General features: G+C 39.5%; 1 protein-coding gene across 1 annotated transcript in view; it reads right to left on the bottom strand.

Moving 5' to 3' along the window:
* The window catches only part of MYH15 (myosin heavy chain 15), a gene marked incomplete at both ends in the record, with an annotated part of 167,516 nt that overhangs the window by 87,827 nt on the left and 64,467 nt on the right, over nucleotides 1-15,222 (bottom strand). Inside the window, 7 exon segments of the mRNA XM_082655327.1 lie at nucleotides 919-1,042; nucleotides 1,947-2,064; nucleotides 5,611-5,646; nucleotides 5,649-5,697; nucleotides 6,531-6,598; nucleotides 9,586-9,718; nucleotides 10,789-10,968. Of these exon segments, the coding sequence (XP_082511453.1) occupies nucleotides 919-1,042; nucleotides 1,947-2,064; nucleotides 5,611-5,646; nucleotides 5,649-5,697; nucleotides 6,531-6,598; nucleotides 9,586-9,718; nucleotides 10,789-10,968 (708 nt within the window).

The raw sequence follows: 15,222 nt of genomic DNA, 5'->3' as shown, positions 1-15,222 counted from the left end.
GGGAGTTGAGTAATATTTTATAATCATGTCCAACAGAGTTCTTTTTTTAAGCTCTTCATCCCAGACCCTCCAATTCTCCTTCAAATAATTTGGCCTTTATATGGATGTCATTAGAAACAACCTGATATTGACTAATGGATAAAACCAAATCTGTTAGTCAGAAGTTTCCCAAAATATGTGGATCATGTTAAGATCTTCAAGATGAAGCAGAATTTAGTGAATCACATTTAAGGAAATTAATTTTGGATTAATTTTTTGGATGGTAGGGTTGACCTTAACATTTTTTTTTTTTTTCCTGCGGTACATGGGCCTCTCACTGCTGTGGCCTCTCCCGTTGCGGAGCACAGGCTCCGGACGCGCAGGGTCAGTGGCCATGGCTCACGGGCCCAGGCGCTCCGTGGCATGTGGGATCCTCCCGGACCGGGGCACGAACCCACATCCCCTGCATCAGCAGGCGGACTCTCAACCACTGCGCCACCAGGGAAGCCCGACCTTAACATTTTTAGACAGTCTTTCAGAATTAATTTCCTGAAAGTGTACTTGTGGATGAATCAGTTCACATGCAGACAAGCAGTTATCTCCAGTAAGTTGGTTCAATTTTGTCTAGCTCTGATGTGTATACACATTTTCTAGCACACTAAAGTTGATTCAGTATTTTATATCTTGGCACAAACTTGCTTAGATGAATAATTATAAAAATGTAAATGTAGTCAAGACTGAGGTTCAAAAAACATTGAATTTTGAATTCGCTCTCTCAAATAGTGCTGAAGTTTTCAGTTTCACCGGAGCTCTGTTTGTATTAGTTGTGGTCACAAGAGCTGTAGAATGCCTTATAATTGCACTTTCATGGGTATTTTAAGATACACAGACTTTCCTCCCACTCTTCTCCAAAAGCATTCTTTGTAGTTCTCTGGTTACCTTAGTGATTCCAAAGTGGTACTGTGTATGGTCTATCTCCAAGGAGCCAAGTAATTCTTCAGCTGCTTTTCTGCTGCTCACAAACTTGCTCTTTGGAAAGGCCCTTTGGTTCAGAATGTAGTACCTAATTTAAAATAAGTAAAGAATAAATCCTGAGGTTGAGGTGCAAATAAAGAAAAATCTGGACAAGTGAGACAAAAGGAGGTATATATAGACTTCCACCCCTCCTACCAATATGTTCAATTTTCACAAAACTCTTGGCAGTAATAATGAGGATATGAGCAATAATTCCTTACTTTGGAATAATAGTTTGTACTTTTCATAGTGCTGTAGAGACCACCTCACTTGATTCTTGGCTCAATTAGGGAGGGAGGGAGGGAGAGATTAGGAGAAAAAGAAAGAAAGAGGCAGGCTTAAGTACATCTCTATCGTGCAGATAAGGAAACTGAAAAGCAGAGACGTTAAAGGTCTTTTCCAAGATTCCCTCACCCTAATGGTGAATTGGTGGAAAGCTAGAAATATACTTCTTAATTCTGACACAGGTACTCTTTCTACTCTACTCTACTTTGCTCACATTTGCTTGATCACCTATAATTTACACATTTAGAATTTGGGAAATAGAAAGCAAAGGTGCCTCTTCTGCCTTCTGCTGCACTCCCTGCTGGCTTCCTTCCTCTCACAGGATTGCTAGTAAAGCAACAGCCTGCTTGGATGGCAGCTACGATTAAGTACATACAACATTTCAGAGACTCAATTCAGCTTCCATATCGTTCTTCTCTATATATTTCTTCTATATGTGGGTCTATTATCCAGTAATAGAGATTTAAGGATATTACATCTACATAGGTGTTGGATTTAAGGGGAAATAATAATGGAACTCTGTCATCATATATCTCACCGCCACCAAAACACATCGATCTGTAGTCTGGAGGATATCAACCAAACAAACAATGCATGCCTAAACACTCCAAGAGAAGAAAACGAAATGGACTGCCCCAGGCTTCTTGGATCCTGGGGTGTATGTTTACCTTTGTTTAAAATCAGCATACAGCGGTCGGTTTGGAAAACCTTCACTGCATATCCTGATCCCTTCCAAGACACCATTACAGCGCAGCTGCTGTAGAACCAAATAAGCATCCATTACATCTGAAGAAAAACGGTCACAATGAGTCCATGTCTAAAAAAATGCTTACCCTAGATTTTGTCCTAATTGCTGCATCTGAGGTTAAAAGAGTTTGAATCTAGTGTTCTCTACGTCATAGGTAAGAGGATTCACTCACTCCCAGCCTCATGGCACTCAAAGTACCCATCCTATTATGTAGGAGTCTCCGAATAGGATTTACCTGGAATGAAACCTTTAGTTCACAGTTAGTCAAGATTTTATAAGCAAATACTCCTAGAAGATGAAAAAAATACATTTTTGCTAGAATGCAAATGACTGGCATTGTACTCATTTGCCAGCCAAAAACCAGCTAAAGAGGGGATAAAACACAAAAGAGAACTGGCATCTCCAAGTAAGAAGGGGAGGGATTACAAGAAGGGGGAATACAATGAAAGGGGAAGGTGAGAACAGCCACAACATTGTGTTTACTGTTCTGTATTAGGAAAGAATGGGCCACATCCCGGCCTACGTTCTCTCCTGATTATCTTGAGAAAGCCTAAGTTGTATTCGATAGTATAAGCATTCTCCTAGTACCCCTTTGTTCCTGAGATGGAGCCCACTAGAACTGCAGCTGCAATCTCTGATAGGAGCCTTAGAAAAGCCAACCAATGAGCCACTGTATCTGGCTCTCAGCAAGGCTTCTGGAAGAAGCCAAGCAGCACTCTCCTAACAAAGACCTGCTAGAGTGTTATAAGGAAAATGGAATGAGATGATTCTCTGCTTATGCCCGGGGTCACAGAAATAAACTCTAAGCCATATATTCATAGTCCTGCACTCCCATCCCTTTCATAGACAGAAACAGATCATCTGTAAGAAGGAGCAGAAGTGGAGTTCTATGACACAATAGGGTCAAGCATGCTCATTCCCTTTAAGGACATATGAAGAACTGTTTTGATTAGATCATGAAGCTTTCCTTATGACTTTCTCTTAAGACTTAGAAAAAAAAAAAAAACCTGCTGAAATCAGAGCTGATTCGATGGGAGTCAACTCTAATAGGTAACAGAATTGCTCCAAAATAGAGGTAGCTAATTAGATTCCTTGCTAGATGGAAGCAGTGTCCCTGGATGCATTCAGAAACCCAGCTGATAAGAAACAATGAGGCAAAAACATACAGTGTGAATGCACATGAAGGGTTTGCATTGCAAAAACTCAAACTGCAGCATCATTGTTTAGCATCACACTTTCCCAGAATAGGTCACAGGCTGTCAAGATGGGAGTCTTAATTACAGGAGGTTAATAAAAATGCAAGGTACTACAGAACCTCAGAAATCAGAATCAACAACATCTGGCTACATATTCCAAGGGTGATTAGTGCTCTGAAGACATAAGTGCTTGTCACATATACAACTTTGAGGCTGACAGCCTCCAACCAAGCTCCACAGAAGCCTGTAATTCCAAACAGAAGCCTGGGAATCTTCAAATCCAAGATGTAAGGAAAGTGATCCATGTAATTAATATCTGTAAAAACTTTGTTTTGTTAATTAAAAACATAAATAATTCACAACCACCTATCTATCTCATCACCACCCTAGCACCATCCATTCATCAACAAGTATTCACTACAAAAGCCAAGAAATGGAAACATTCTAAGTGTCCACTGATGGATGAATGGATAAAAAAGTTGTGGTATATGTGTATAATGGAATATTATTCAGCCATATAAAAGGAGGAAATCCTGCCATGTGTGATAACACAGAAGGACCTCGAGGGCATTATGCTAAGGGAAATAAGCCAGACAGAGAAAGACAAATACCATACAATCTCATTTATGGTTCTAGATATTTTCACCATAAGCTTCTTTGTCAAAAGCATTTTTGCTACAAATGTTTTCACTGCATAACTAATTGGCCATGCAGCAATTTTGCCATAAAAGATAAAATAACTGGTTGACAGTTTGGTTTCAACTGGTTGACAATTTGGTTTCATTTCTCCATTGACACAATACTCCCATTTTCTATACATGAATCTGAAAGAGGCTGAGGGCCTCAGAGGTGCAGAGTTGAACCCACATTTTCCATAGAACTTGGAACATCTACCAACAGACATGTGACAATATGCCAAGTACAAACAACAGTGTGGAAGGCTTTCATAACACAACACAAAGCTGTTACAAACATGTATCCTAGTATTTGGAAACCGATACCTCTCTCAATGAGGGAAGAAATTTTAGCAAAAAAGAAAATACGTGATGCAGAACGAGGAGATGAATCAACAAGCCAAAAAATGTATAATGAACTATGAACAAAGACTTGGAAGATAAATGCTTAGGTTCAACCCACAAAGTAAAATCAGATATTTGTACCATATTGTCGTGAATCTACACACATTTTAAATTTATTCAAATATTTTATATTTCACAATAGTCTTTTTAATTTTGTTATTCATTTTTCATGTTTCATTATGTCCTTTTTAATGTCCCTCTTTTATTTTTTGTTATTTTATCTTTTATGACAAAATTGCCTTATCGCCAATTAGTTATGTGGGGAAAACGTTTGCAGCAAAAATGCTTGGGGCAAAGATGTTAATAGCAAAGAAGCTTATGGTGAAAATGCCAGACACACTCACTTAAATGTGGAATCTTCAAAAACCAAACAAACTCATAGAAAAAGAGATTCGATCTGTGGTTACCAGAGGTGGGGTGGAGGAGTGGAACTTGGATGAAGATGGTCAAAAGACACAAACCTCCATTTTTAAGATAAACAAGTACAAGGGATGTAATGTGCAACATGATGACTATAGTTAACACTGCAGTATGGTATGTTGAAAGTTATTAAGAGAGTAAATACTAAGAGTTCTCATCACAAGGAAACTTTTTTTTTCTCTTTCTTTTTTTTGTATCTATAAGAGGCGATGGATGTCAACTAAACTTATAATCATTTCATGATGTATGTAAGGCAAACCATTATGCTGTATACCTTAAACGTATAGAGTGCTGCGTGCCAATTATATCTCAATAAAATTGGAAGAAAAATAAAATACTTCTTAAAAAGTATCTACTGCCCAGAAGTACATAACTAAAGAGACAGGTAGTTTTAAGGAGAGGGAAGATATTACTATTATGAAGGAAGACTAGAGGGAGTTCTCAACAATTAGAAATGGATTTAGAAACTCTCTTTATGGTCAATTTAGATAATTTAGAACAAATGATTTCCTTTATGCTTAAATATCTACTTTAATCCCCAAATTGATTATTCAATCCCTTCTTATTATACTTTGCCCTTGTAGACAATGGCACAGAAGCTCATCCACATTTTAGCGTGAAATTCAAGGAGGAGTTTAAATGATAATGTCAAGCATTCTAATGTTATCCAATTGAGTCTGCTTTGTGAAATCCTTCTGTATGTCCACTTGAATCTCAATTCAAAGGCAATCTTGAGGAGGTTTAAAAAACTCACTTTTAACTTATTTTAGCTTTTCTATCTGAAAATCTACCCTTATATAAAACAAACTGGTAAATATTTCATTAAAACATTCAACATAGCTTAAATCAAATGAATTTCCTAGTGTGGATTACAAAGAAATCTATTTACCTGACATTTTGTTCACATTGGGATTTATGCATCTCAAAAATGAGGTGCTGTTGATTTCAGGTTAGTCATCAACTTATTTAGGTTTTCCTAAAACAGAGATCATAACCAACACAAAATCACTTTGCAAATCATTAAAAACACCAATCTATGCCACAAAAGTCTCCATGTTGACCAACTTAGTCTTAAAGCCAGATGCATAGCAACAATAAAATAATGAATTCAACATTCTTCCCTGCTTACCAAAATACATTATTTCCTTCCCTTGACAAGTCAATATTTATCTGACTGACATAGTTCTGTTGTGTATCATATCTACCTGTTTTAAATTTGGTAGCAATACTTTATGAATGGGCAATAAAATGGCTTGAAGAAAGAAACTGTTTCTCAAGTTTCCTGCCTTGAAAATTTTTATCTTAGCTCAGTTTCTCTGGAAGCAGAATCTGAGATGGAGATTCTCGTTCAAGAGATTTATTTGGAGAAGGAGGGAAGTACAGTAGGGCAGGGGGAGAAAAAAGCAGTGGTATGGACTCAGTTTAGTCTGAGTCCTGCAGAAGCTCTGAGCACAAATGCACCAATTATACTACAGTTGGTACCTCCTTGAGACAAGGGAGGGGCCAGAATCTGAAGAGAAGAGTAAGGAGACAGATTAGTTTCCCATTCGACCAAGGGCAATTCTGGCAACTGTGAATTATTATGAGCTAATATTTTCATAAGTGGTAAGATGGGCTGATAAAGAGGATCTAAGTAGGACACTGACAGTGTCCACGAAAGTCCATTAATATCAAGATAATCTTTAACTTTTCCAACTTGGTTAACTTCAGATACTTTATCCTTATTTGAAGATGTAAAATTTCAAATAAGTAATAACATATGCAGATTGTGAGGTAGTTAATATATGAATAGATGCAATTAAAAATTACTTTATGCAGAGATGCAACCATTTGGAATGAAGCTCCTTTCTTGCCTTTCTTCTCCCCAAACTGTAGAGCTAAAAAAAGAAGAAGAAAAGCACTAAAAAGGCCCTTTTCTGTCACATTACCAAACCCTGCTGATGAAAGCATAAATGTGTCAAAGTTCTAGAAGCAATATGGCTATGTCTACCAAAAGCTTTAAAAATATTCATGTCTCAACACAAAAGTCTATTTCTGGTGCTTTTCCTTAAGGAAATAGGCAACTGTGCACAGATACTCATTGCAGCATTGTTTAGTCATTAAAAAAAAAATAAGCAAAAAATTTAAATGGTAACAAATGTCTACCAACAGGAGATTGGTTACTTAAATTATGAAAGAGTATGCGTACAATGAAACACTGCAATCTTTTAAAATGATGATGCAGATCCATAGAACTGGCATGGGAAGATTGCTCGGATTTATTTTGAGAGAAAAATTAGGCTACAAAATAGTTTGTATATTATGATACTGAGTGTGTATACATGTTTTTAAGTGTGATTGGATTACAGGTGACTATATACATAAAAAATGTTGGGTAGAGTATACACTAAAATATTAGCAATTGTGATCTCTCTATGTGAGATCAAAGGTAACTTTTATGTTCCTCTTTTTAGTTTTTCTGTATTGTCTGTGTTTGGGGCAACACTCATGCATTACTTCTGCAATTTATAAAAACAATCTATTCCCACTTTCTTGAAGTAAAGGAATCTATGCTAAGCCAAACTGTTTTACAAACATTTGTGTAGCGCTAACTCATGAAGGTACAAAAGCATAACAACAAAATCCATAGGCAATCTGGAAAAAAAGGGCCAGCTGTCAATATGAAAAACTGATAAAATACTCTCTAGCTTGAGTAGCAACTGTGCTGAGGCAGATGTCATGAAGTTTAATCACTGATGTCCTATTGACATGCCCCAAGCCTTCCAAGTGAATCACTTGACTTCTTTGTACTTCCCCATGGAAAGGGGATACTACTACCTTCCTTTAATTTTTTAAAAGAATTGTAACTGGTTTACAGTACTTGGATTCTCCAGAAGAAAGTATGGTTATTATGAGTAATTTAATTGGGATGAGTCAGAAACTTGGAGGCAAGTCCTTTTTCAGGGGGTCCTTAAAAAATAATGAAAAAGGACATTCTGGACAATTCTCTTCTAGTTCAAAAGAACACAGCACACCCGGAAGAGTCAGAAGATAATTTCCTCTCTCATTCTCTGCCCAAACCACTCTCTGATTTCTTATGACCAGAGAATTACTCATCTGGGAGCCATACACTTATGTGGCCACTGTTTATCAGACTTCTCAGAGGTACTTCAGAAGCTATTAGAATCAAGCAAACGCACTACCTGCAGATTTTCAGGGTCCATACACAATAGATTCCATTTCTCAAGCTCCTCTTGAGGCGGGCCAACAGGATTTCAGGCATGCTTCTGAATTATGTCATCACGTGCTAATGCGGCTGGGAAGTGCTAAATTCTCTCCATTCCCTGGCCATGCCATCAGGAGTCCCAAAGCAGGCAACAGGGGACAGGAGTGAGCTTGAAGCTGGGTGTAAGACAAGAGGGTGAGAATGTCAGAAAGTAAGAGGACACATCCCACTTAAAGAACAGCTAGTACAGTTTGCCCCATTGCTACAAGGGCATCTGAAATCAGACTGGCCAGATTTTCTATTTTCCCATAATTTCCATTTTTCAAAAGAAAAAGGAAACCCAAATGTGTACGTGAGAACTTCCAATTTTTTTTTTTTTAATCAGTGTGGACCAAACGTGTTTGAAGACCAGTTCTGCTCAGGAGATGCCAATCTGGCAGCTATGAACTGTGACAACTGTGTCCCTCTGCTGCTGGCAGTAGTCCAGACGTGAGGGTAATGGCAGCAACCTGGCCTCTGTGTCCTCCAAGGCTTTGTATCACGGTGCAGAAGTCTGAATTGGATCCTGAATCCAGGTAGCCTGTCCATCTCTCTGTTTTGTTTTTTTCCAGAAGACAGTGAGAGTGGAATAGGCACGAGGCTAGTAAGCACAAGTCCTGTTTCCTACCTTGCCTTTGCCATTTAGTAGTGTTAAATTAATGAAGCAAGGAGGCCATCAGACTGAGGTGGCTCTAATGCTGTGTGGCAGCCTATGTAAGCAAACAAAATCCAAGTCTGTTAATGCCCCAAGGTTACCAAATCAAAATGCTAAGGACAACCAATCGCAAACAGCCAACTGGGCTTTAGATACAGCTAATCAATAATTTCTTTACTTTGCTTCTATCTTTTTTCTATAAAAGTCTCTCCCTGAGCTCCTGTGGGTGGAATGCTGTTAACCACTTCTGATTTGGTGCTGCCCAATTTCAATTGCTTTTTCCTCAAATAAACTCTTAAAAATTTTAATATGCCTGAGTTTATCTTTCAACAGTAGATTTGTGAAACTTTAATTCTGTACTTGCTCCTATAAGATAGGGAGAGATTTCCCTTTACATGAATCTAAAAGGGCTAGGACAAGGATTGAGTAAGATAATGAATCTAAAAGTGCTTTGTAAATTACAGACTACTAAACAAGATTGGTTGTTAGTTGGTCAGCAAGTATTTATGGAGTGCCTGCTAAACAGGCATCTGCTACATGCTTGAGGATACACTTGAACAAGTGAGACATAATCTCTGCTCTCATGAAGCTTACAAAAACCCCATTACTATAATATAAAAGCACTGTGAAAGAGAATTCCAAGATACTTGGGGGATATGTATTAAAGGAGCTTGTTATCTCTCCCAAATCACTTATCAAAACATGGTTTTCTGCTGTCTCTTCAGCTTGGTTAAGTAGAAGATAAAAGCAGGCTGGAGCAGTCTCCTTGAAATCTATCCACCTTAGAGCACCATTTCCCCGAAAAACCACCAGCCAGAGGACGGAAAGGCTAATAAGAGGGGATGACGCAGACCACGGGGATCAAACACAGATATCACAGGAAAGAAGCCAGGATTTTATAAGTGCTGAGGCAGACATGGGTTCCATTCGGAGGCTGAAAAATTGAGGAAGATTTTTCAACTCACCAGTGTTGGTACTGATGTAATTTTCAAAGAGTTTTGCCAGGAGTCTGTTGGACGACTTCTGAAATATAGCCACCACTGTTTCATTAAGAAAGGCTTTGTTCTTGTCAAGCCAGCCACTGACGTTATAAGGCACCTTTGGAAAGGCATGCAGTTCAGGTAACAAAAGAGGTGAATGCATAAGTTACTTAGAAAATTGTGTATTCCTTTTAAAAAAATCATAAATTGTGTGGGTCCTTTAATTTTAAATCAGTTTGATGTAACAGTACTGAATAAATACTCCAGAAATCTATGTGCAACCCAAAGAGATGCTCAGGCTTTACCATTTACATTGTGGAAAGAAAGGACGAGAAGGGGAGGGAGGGAGAGGGAGAAAGAATCAGGGAGGGAAAGAAACACCAAGGAGAGGGAGGAAGAAAGAGATGGCGTTTCCAGGAGAAACAATTCACATCAGCCCTCCTTCATAGGCAAGAACAGATGCAATAAAACAACTGTCTCTGACACACAGTGAGCATTCCAAAAACATTATCAATGATATTTTACTATAAATATCATTATAATTAATATTCAAGGATATCAAAGAAGAGATTTACAAACACATCTAGGTACAACTGGCAGGTCATTTTTAGGTCAAAGTATTATTTTATCCTTCGTCAGTTCTCTTTTTGTGCCATTCAGAATTACTGACCAGAAGCATAAAAGCAGAAAGAAGGGGCATGTGCACGCACACATACACACACACACACTCCAGTGGGGAAATGAGGAGAGGGAGTGAGGGTTATTAGGAATCTTTGTTGGTCATAGTTTGGAGACCATTACTTCACAGTACTCTTTATGAGAGAAGGGAAAAAAAATCTTCAATAAAAAGATCAATTGAAATCACTCGTTCACACAATGTTAAGTTGAAAGGAAGGACAAGTAAGGAAAAGCCCATGTCTTTGATGGTCTCCATAACTTTCTGAAGCTGTCTTACTTTGAGTTGGGGTGACAGAGTCGATTTTGAGATTTTTGACCTCTGTTTTTATAGTATGGGTGTTTCATATCCTAAGTGCTAAAAGGCTACACCAACGTTTTTCGGGGACCTGAGATTTATTTTGTTCATCTCTTTAATCTAAACTTTACTTATATATTATCTAAGGATTTGGGCTGAGTACATTTGAAACAGAGGCAGGAAAATTCAGGGCTGAGGGTCTAGAGGTAACTTACCACTCCTGCACAATGGACAAGGTCAAAGTGCGCTTCATCTTTCTTCTTATTGTCAGGCTTGGGCTTCTGGAAATGAACTGGCTTTCCAAAATGGTTGTCAGAAAGTCTGGTCTTGAAAGTCACATCTGCAGCCTGATGAAACATACATTCCTCTTCAAGGATGGAAAAGATGCCCATTGGCTGTTGGAGATACAGATGAACAGCAGCTGAAAAAAACACCAGTAAGCAGTATTTTCAGTAGAGGGTCAATGTAAATTCTTTCCTATGAACCTAATTAGTTGACAAGGAGAAACGAGCTTCACTACATATAATTAGCCAATCATCCATTCAACAAATATTTATTAAATACCTACTAGGTACCAGGCACCAGCAGGAGCTGGGGATGAAGCCATGAGCCACATTCACAAAGTGTCTGTCCTCAGGGTACTTACATTCTAGTGGAGCAGACAGACAATAAACAAGTAAACACTAAATAAATAACTTAGTTTCCCATAAAGGCTCTGAAGAAATCATGCAAAGTAAAGAGAGAGGATGACTGGGGCTATGTGAGAGCTATTTTAGTAGGAGAGTCCAGTAAAACCCTCTGACCTGAATGAGAAGAGCAAATCCTGAGAAGACCTGTGCACAATTGTACTGGGCAGAAAAATGAAGAGCACAAAGGTCCTGAGGCAGGAGCACCCTTGGCAAATTTCAGGTCCTACCAGAGGCAAGTGTGGACAGAGCAGAGCTAGTCGGAGAGAGTGCGTGGAAGGAGAGATGCAGTACTGGATCCCAAAGGCTTTACAGGCCATGGTAAGACATTTGGATTTTACTTTAAGTGTAATGGGAGGCCTTTGGAGATTTTTTAAGTGATGTGATTTAATTAATACTTGAAAAGGATTATTTGTTTAGGAAGGGGTTGGCAAAGTAAAGCCTATGGGCTAATCCTGCCTATGGTCTGTATTGGAAAGCCGGTGAGCTAATAATGGTTTTTACATGTTTAAAGGGTTGTTTAAAAAAGCAACCAAGAAAGGATATGTGATAGAAAACTGATGACAGCATCAGAAAGCTTTTTCTCTAAAGGACCATATAGTAAAGCTCTTAGACTTTGTGGGCCACAGAGTCTCTGCTGCTCCTTTGCCATCAACTCAGTCATTTCAGTCCTGAAAGCACTAATTGACGATATGTAAATAAAACAGGTGTGACAATGTTGCATTCAAAGTTTATTTACAAAAATAGGCTATTTTTACAAAAATAGGCTGACTTTACAAAAATAGGCTGACTTTGGCCCACAGGGTCATAGTTTGCTGAACGCTGATCTAGTTGATTGATAGTGTTGGAGACTGTGAGAGGTCACTGAAACGTGATGCTGGTGGAGAGTAGAGCTGAGTCATAGCTTGCTGATGGATAGAACGTGGGGTGTAGTAGAAAGAGGAAGGATGACCAGGTTTTGGTTTGAGCAAATGGGTAGTGGATGCTGCCATTAACCAATATAGGGTATATACACATGGGGAAAAACAGGTATGGGTGGGGGGGAAAGATGAAGGATTCCTACATTTGCAAATCTATTTGTGGATTTGTATGTTCATTTATCTACTCCACAAACATTTTTGAAATGCCTTCTATGAACAAATCACTCTACCAAACACTTTGGGTTATAACAGAAGAATCAGACGTGGGCTCTGGCTGCAGAGCATCTAACTGAGAAGACAAGACATGCACATAATATGTAGACTACAAAGCAAACAGAAAATGTCATGAGAGTTCCAAGATAGAACCATGACCCCTTGGTCCAACAACATAGATTTCATGATTCTCTACCAATCCTTTGTACCTAAGAACCACAAATGCTCAGGTTTGGGAGAGACATAGGTCTGGCCCAACCCACCAAAAAGCTCCTTGAATTCCATTTACAATTTCTCTCTAAAAAGTAGGTTAGCCTATGCTTGAATATTTTCATGGAGAAGGAACACACCAACTCCGAGTCAAGGCTCTGGCTGGGTGATATATGAAAAGAAAATTTGTTTGTGGTTTAGAATTCTTTGTTCAAAATTATGCCACTGGAGCATACGAATGGGTCTAATTTGGATTATTACATTCTTGAAGAACATGTTTTTTATCCACCTGAGTCTATCATTCTAATATATGGACTATGGTTTTCTACCTCTTTTGTCTAGTCTCATAGGCTTAGAATCTGCACTTTATAGAAAATGTATTGAATGACATTCCATCAATAACTCTTGTACTGAAGGGCTCTGGCACATCTTCTTTCCTCCCAAGCATCCAGGTGGGGGATGATGCACTGAGTAAATATGCAAAGTCTTGCTCCTGGCGGCACTGACCTTGCAAGTTCTTGGCAAAGTGAGAAATGTGGAGGAGAACAAGCAGGAGGAAGGAGAACCTGATAAAACTAAACAATTGAGTCACCAGTACAGGGTCTTAGAGGTGTGGACTCCATCTTGTAGTGCGTATTTTCCTACCACAGAAATAGTCAACCTTCAGTGAACACTAGAATGAATCATTTAAAAATGTAAGCATCTCCTGGGATGGTGCCTGTTAACAAGAGGGGTGTGGCAAAGCCTCACAGGGAGAAGCAGCCCCCATCTCCAGCAGAGCCACCTTCCATACATGAGGACCATCGTGTCCCTGGGACACCAATGAAGCCATCTTCTGTTTGGAGATGAATGGATGTTTTATGCAAAGCAAGTAGATGTCACAGCTCAAAACGTAACAATTAAACCACTGAGGAGGGAAAAAACGCTATTTCTTCAGGGTCTTCTCTATTTCTCCAATGCTTAGGAAGTATAAAACCCCTAATAAATTTGAGGCCTTCTAGCAAATTAATTTCCAAATAGGTCAGGAAAAAAAGTAATTGTGTTCTGTCCCGTAGCATCAATTGTCTTCTAGCACACAGTATATGGTCTAAGTCAGTTGCCCTGACTCTGAACATTAATGCTGTAACCTCTCCTTCTTCAAATCTTATCAATTCTGCCTTCCTCTCTTTTTACATCTGTTACTTTCTTATTATTTCCATGTCTGCTGTCCTGATTCAGGGCCTCTATTTCTCACCTGCTGTAATAGATTCTTAATTGCCCTAACTCTAGCTTTCCTCCCATCCCAGACCCCATACATAAACCCACCAGATTAAACCCAAGCATCTATGACTGCCCCATTGCCCAATGTGGAAACTTCTCTGGCTCCCCATTGCCTAAAAAACTGGCAAAATTTATTAAGATCCCTTCACAGCCTGACCCTCCTTTTTTACTTCTAGATACTTCCGTTTGTATACTCCGAGCTCTAAGCAGATTTTGAAATGTGTCCATTGCTTTCCTGTCTCTAAGGCTTTGCTCTTGCCTGTCCCTTCACATGCTCACTATCTTCCTCTTTTCACCTGCTGAAATCATATCCATTTCTTCAGACCCAGTTGAAAATTTACCCCCCTTCCCAGCAGGCCTTCCTAGATTCCTGCAGGCAGAGGTGACCTCTGCTCTTCTGAGCGCTGTGGGCCTTTGTCTGTGCCTTTACTGCATTTATCCTGACACATATTTCTACATTTATTAGACTTACAAATATCCTATTTGACTGCATACATCCTAAGGGCAAGGGCTATTTTTAACAAATGCTTAAGTTTTCCACAGCATTTCATTCAAAGTTTTATAAATAGTAATGTAGTATTAGGCCTAAAATTAAGGTCCAATATTTTGTGGGCTTTGACATCAGGGGAACACCAGGAAAGCCTCAAATGACCTGATCAGGGGTTCCCTTCCCCATGTACTACAGTGGGTTAGGTCATCCAGCCATGCAACATTCTTTATCATGGGAACAGGCACAGAGCCTGCTTCTTTTTTTTTTTAATTTTATTTATTTATTTATTTTTGGCTGCATTGGATCTTTGTTGCTGCACACGGGCTTTCTCTAGTTGCAGCGAGCGGGGGCTACTCTTCGCCGTGGTGCACTGGCTTCTCATTGCAGTGGCTTCTCTTGTTGCGGAGCACGGGCTCTAGGCATGCAGGCTTCAGTAGTTGTGGCACACGGGCTCAGTAGTTGTGTCTCATGGGCTCTAGAGCGCAGGCTCAGTAGTTGTGGTGCACGGGCTTAGTTGCTCTGCGGGCAAGTGGGATCTTCCCGGACCAGGGCTCCAACCCGTGTCCCCTGCATTGGCAGGTGGATTCTTAACCACTGCGCCAACAGGGAAGTCCCGAGCCTGCTTATTCTTGAGCAAGTGATTTCAGTTACCTGCAAGCCCATATTCAAACAAGACAATCACATCCTCCAGTGGGAATCAGTGTCACCTCACCCTATTATTACTACAAAGCCCGGCTCCCACAGCTCTCGCTTTTTCATTCTGCTCCCAAGTGTAACTTCCATGTGACCTCACATTGCAGGCAGTGTCCTCCTCCCCCAGGCTCTGAGTATATGTGACTTATAAGCTGCTGTCAATCTCATCTGTCCAGT

Source organism: Grampus griseus (genome assembly GCF_964374135.1).
Source record: "Grampus griseus genome assembly, chromosome: 5".
Lineage (NCBI taxonomy): Eukaryota > Metazoa > Chordata > Mammalia > Artiodactyla > Delphinidae > Grampus > Grampus griseus.
This window is presented reverse-complemented; position numbering and strand designations above follow the sequence as displayed.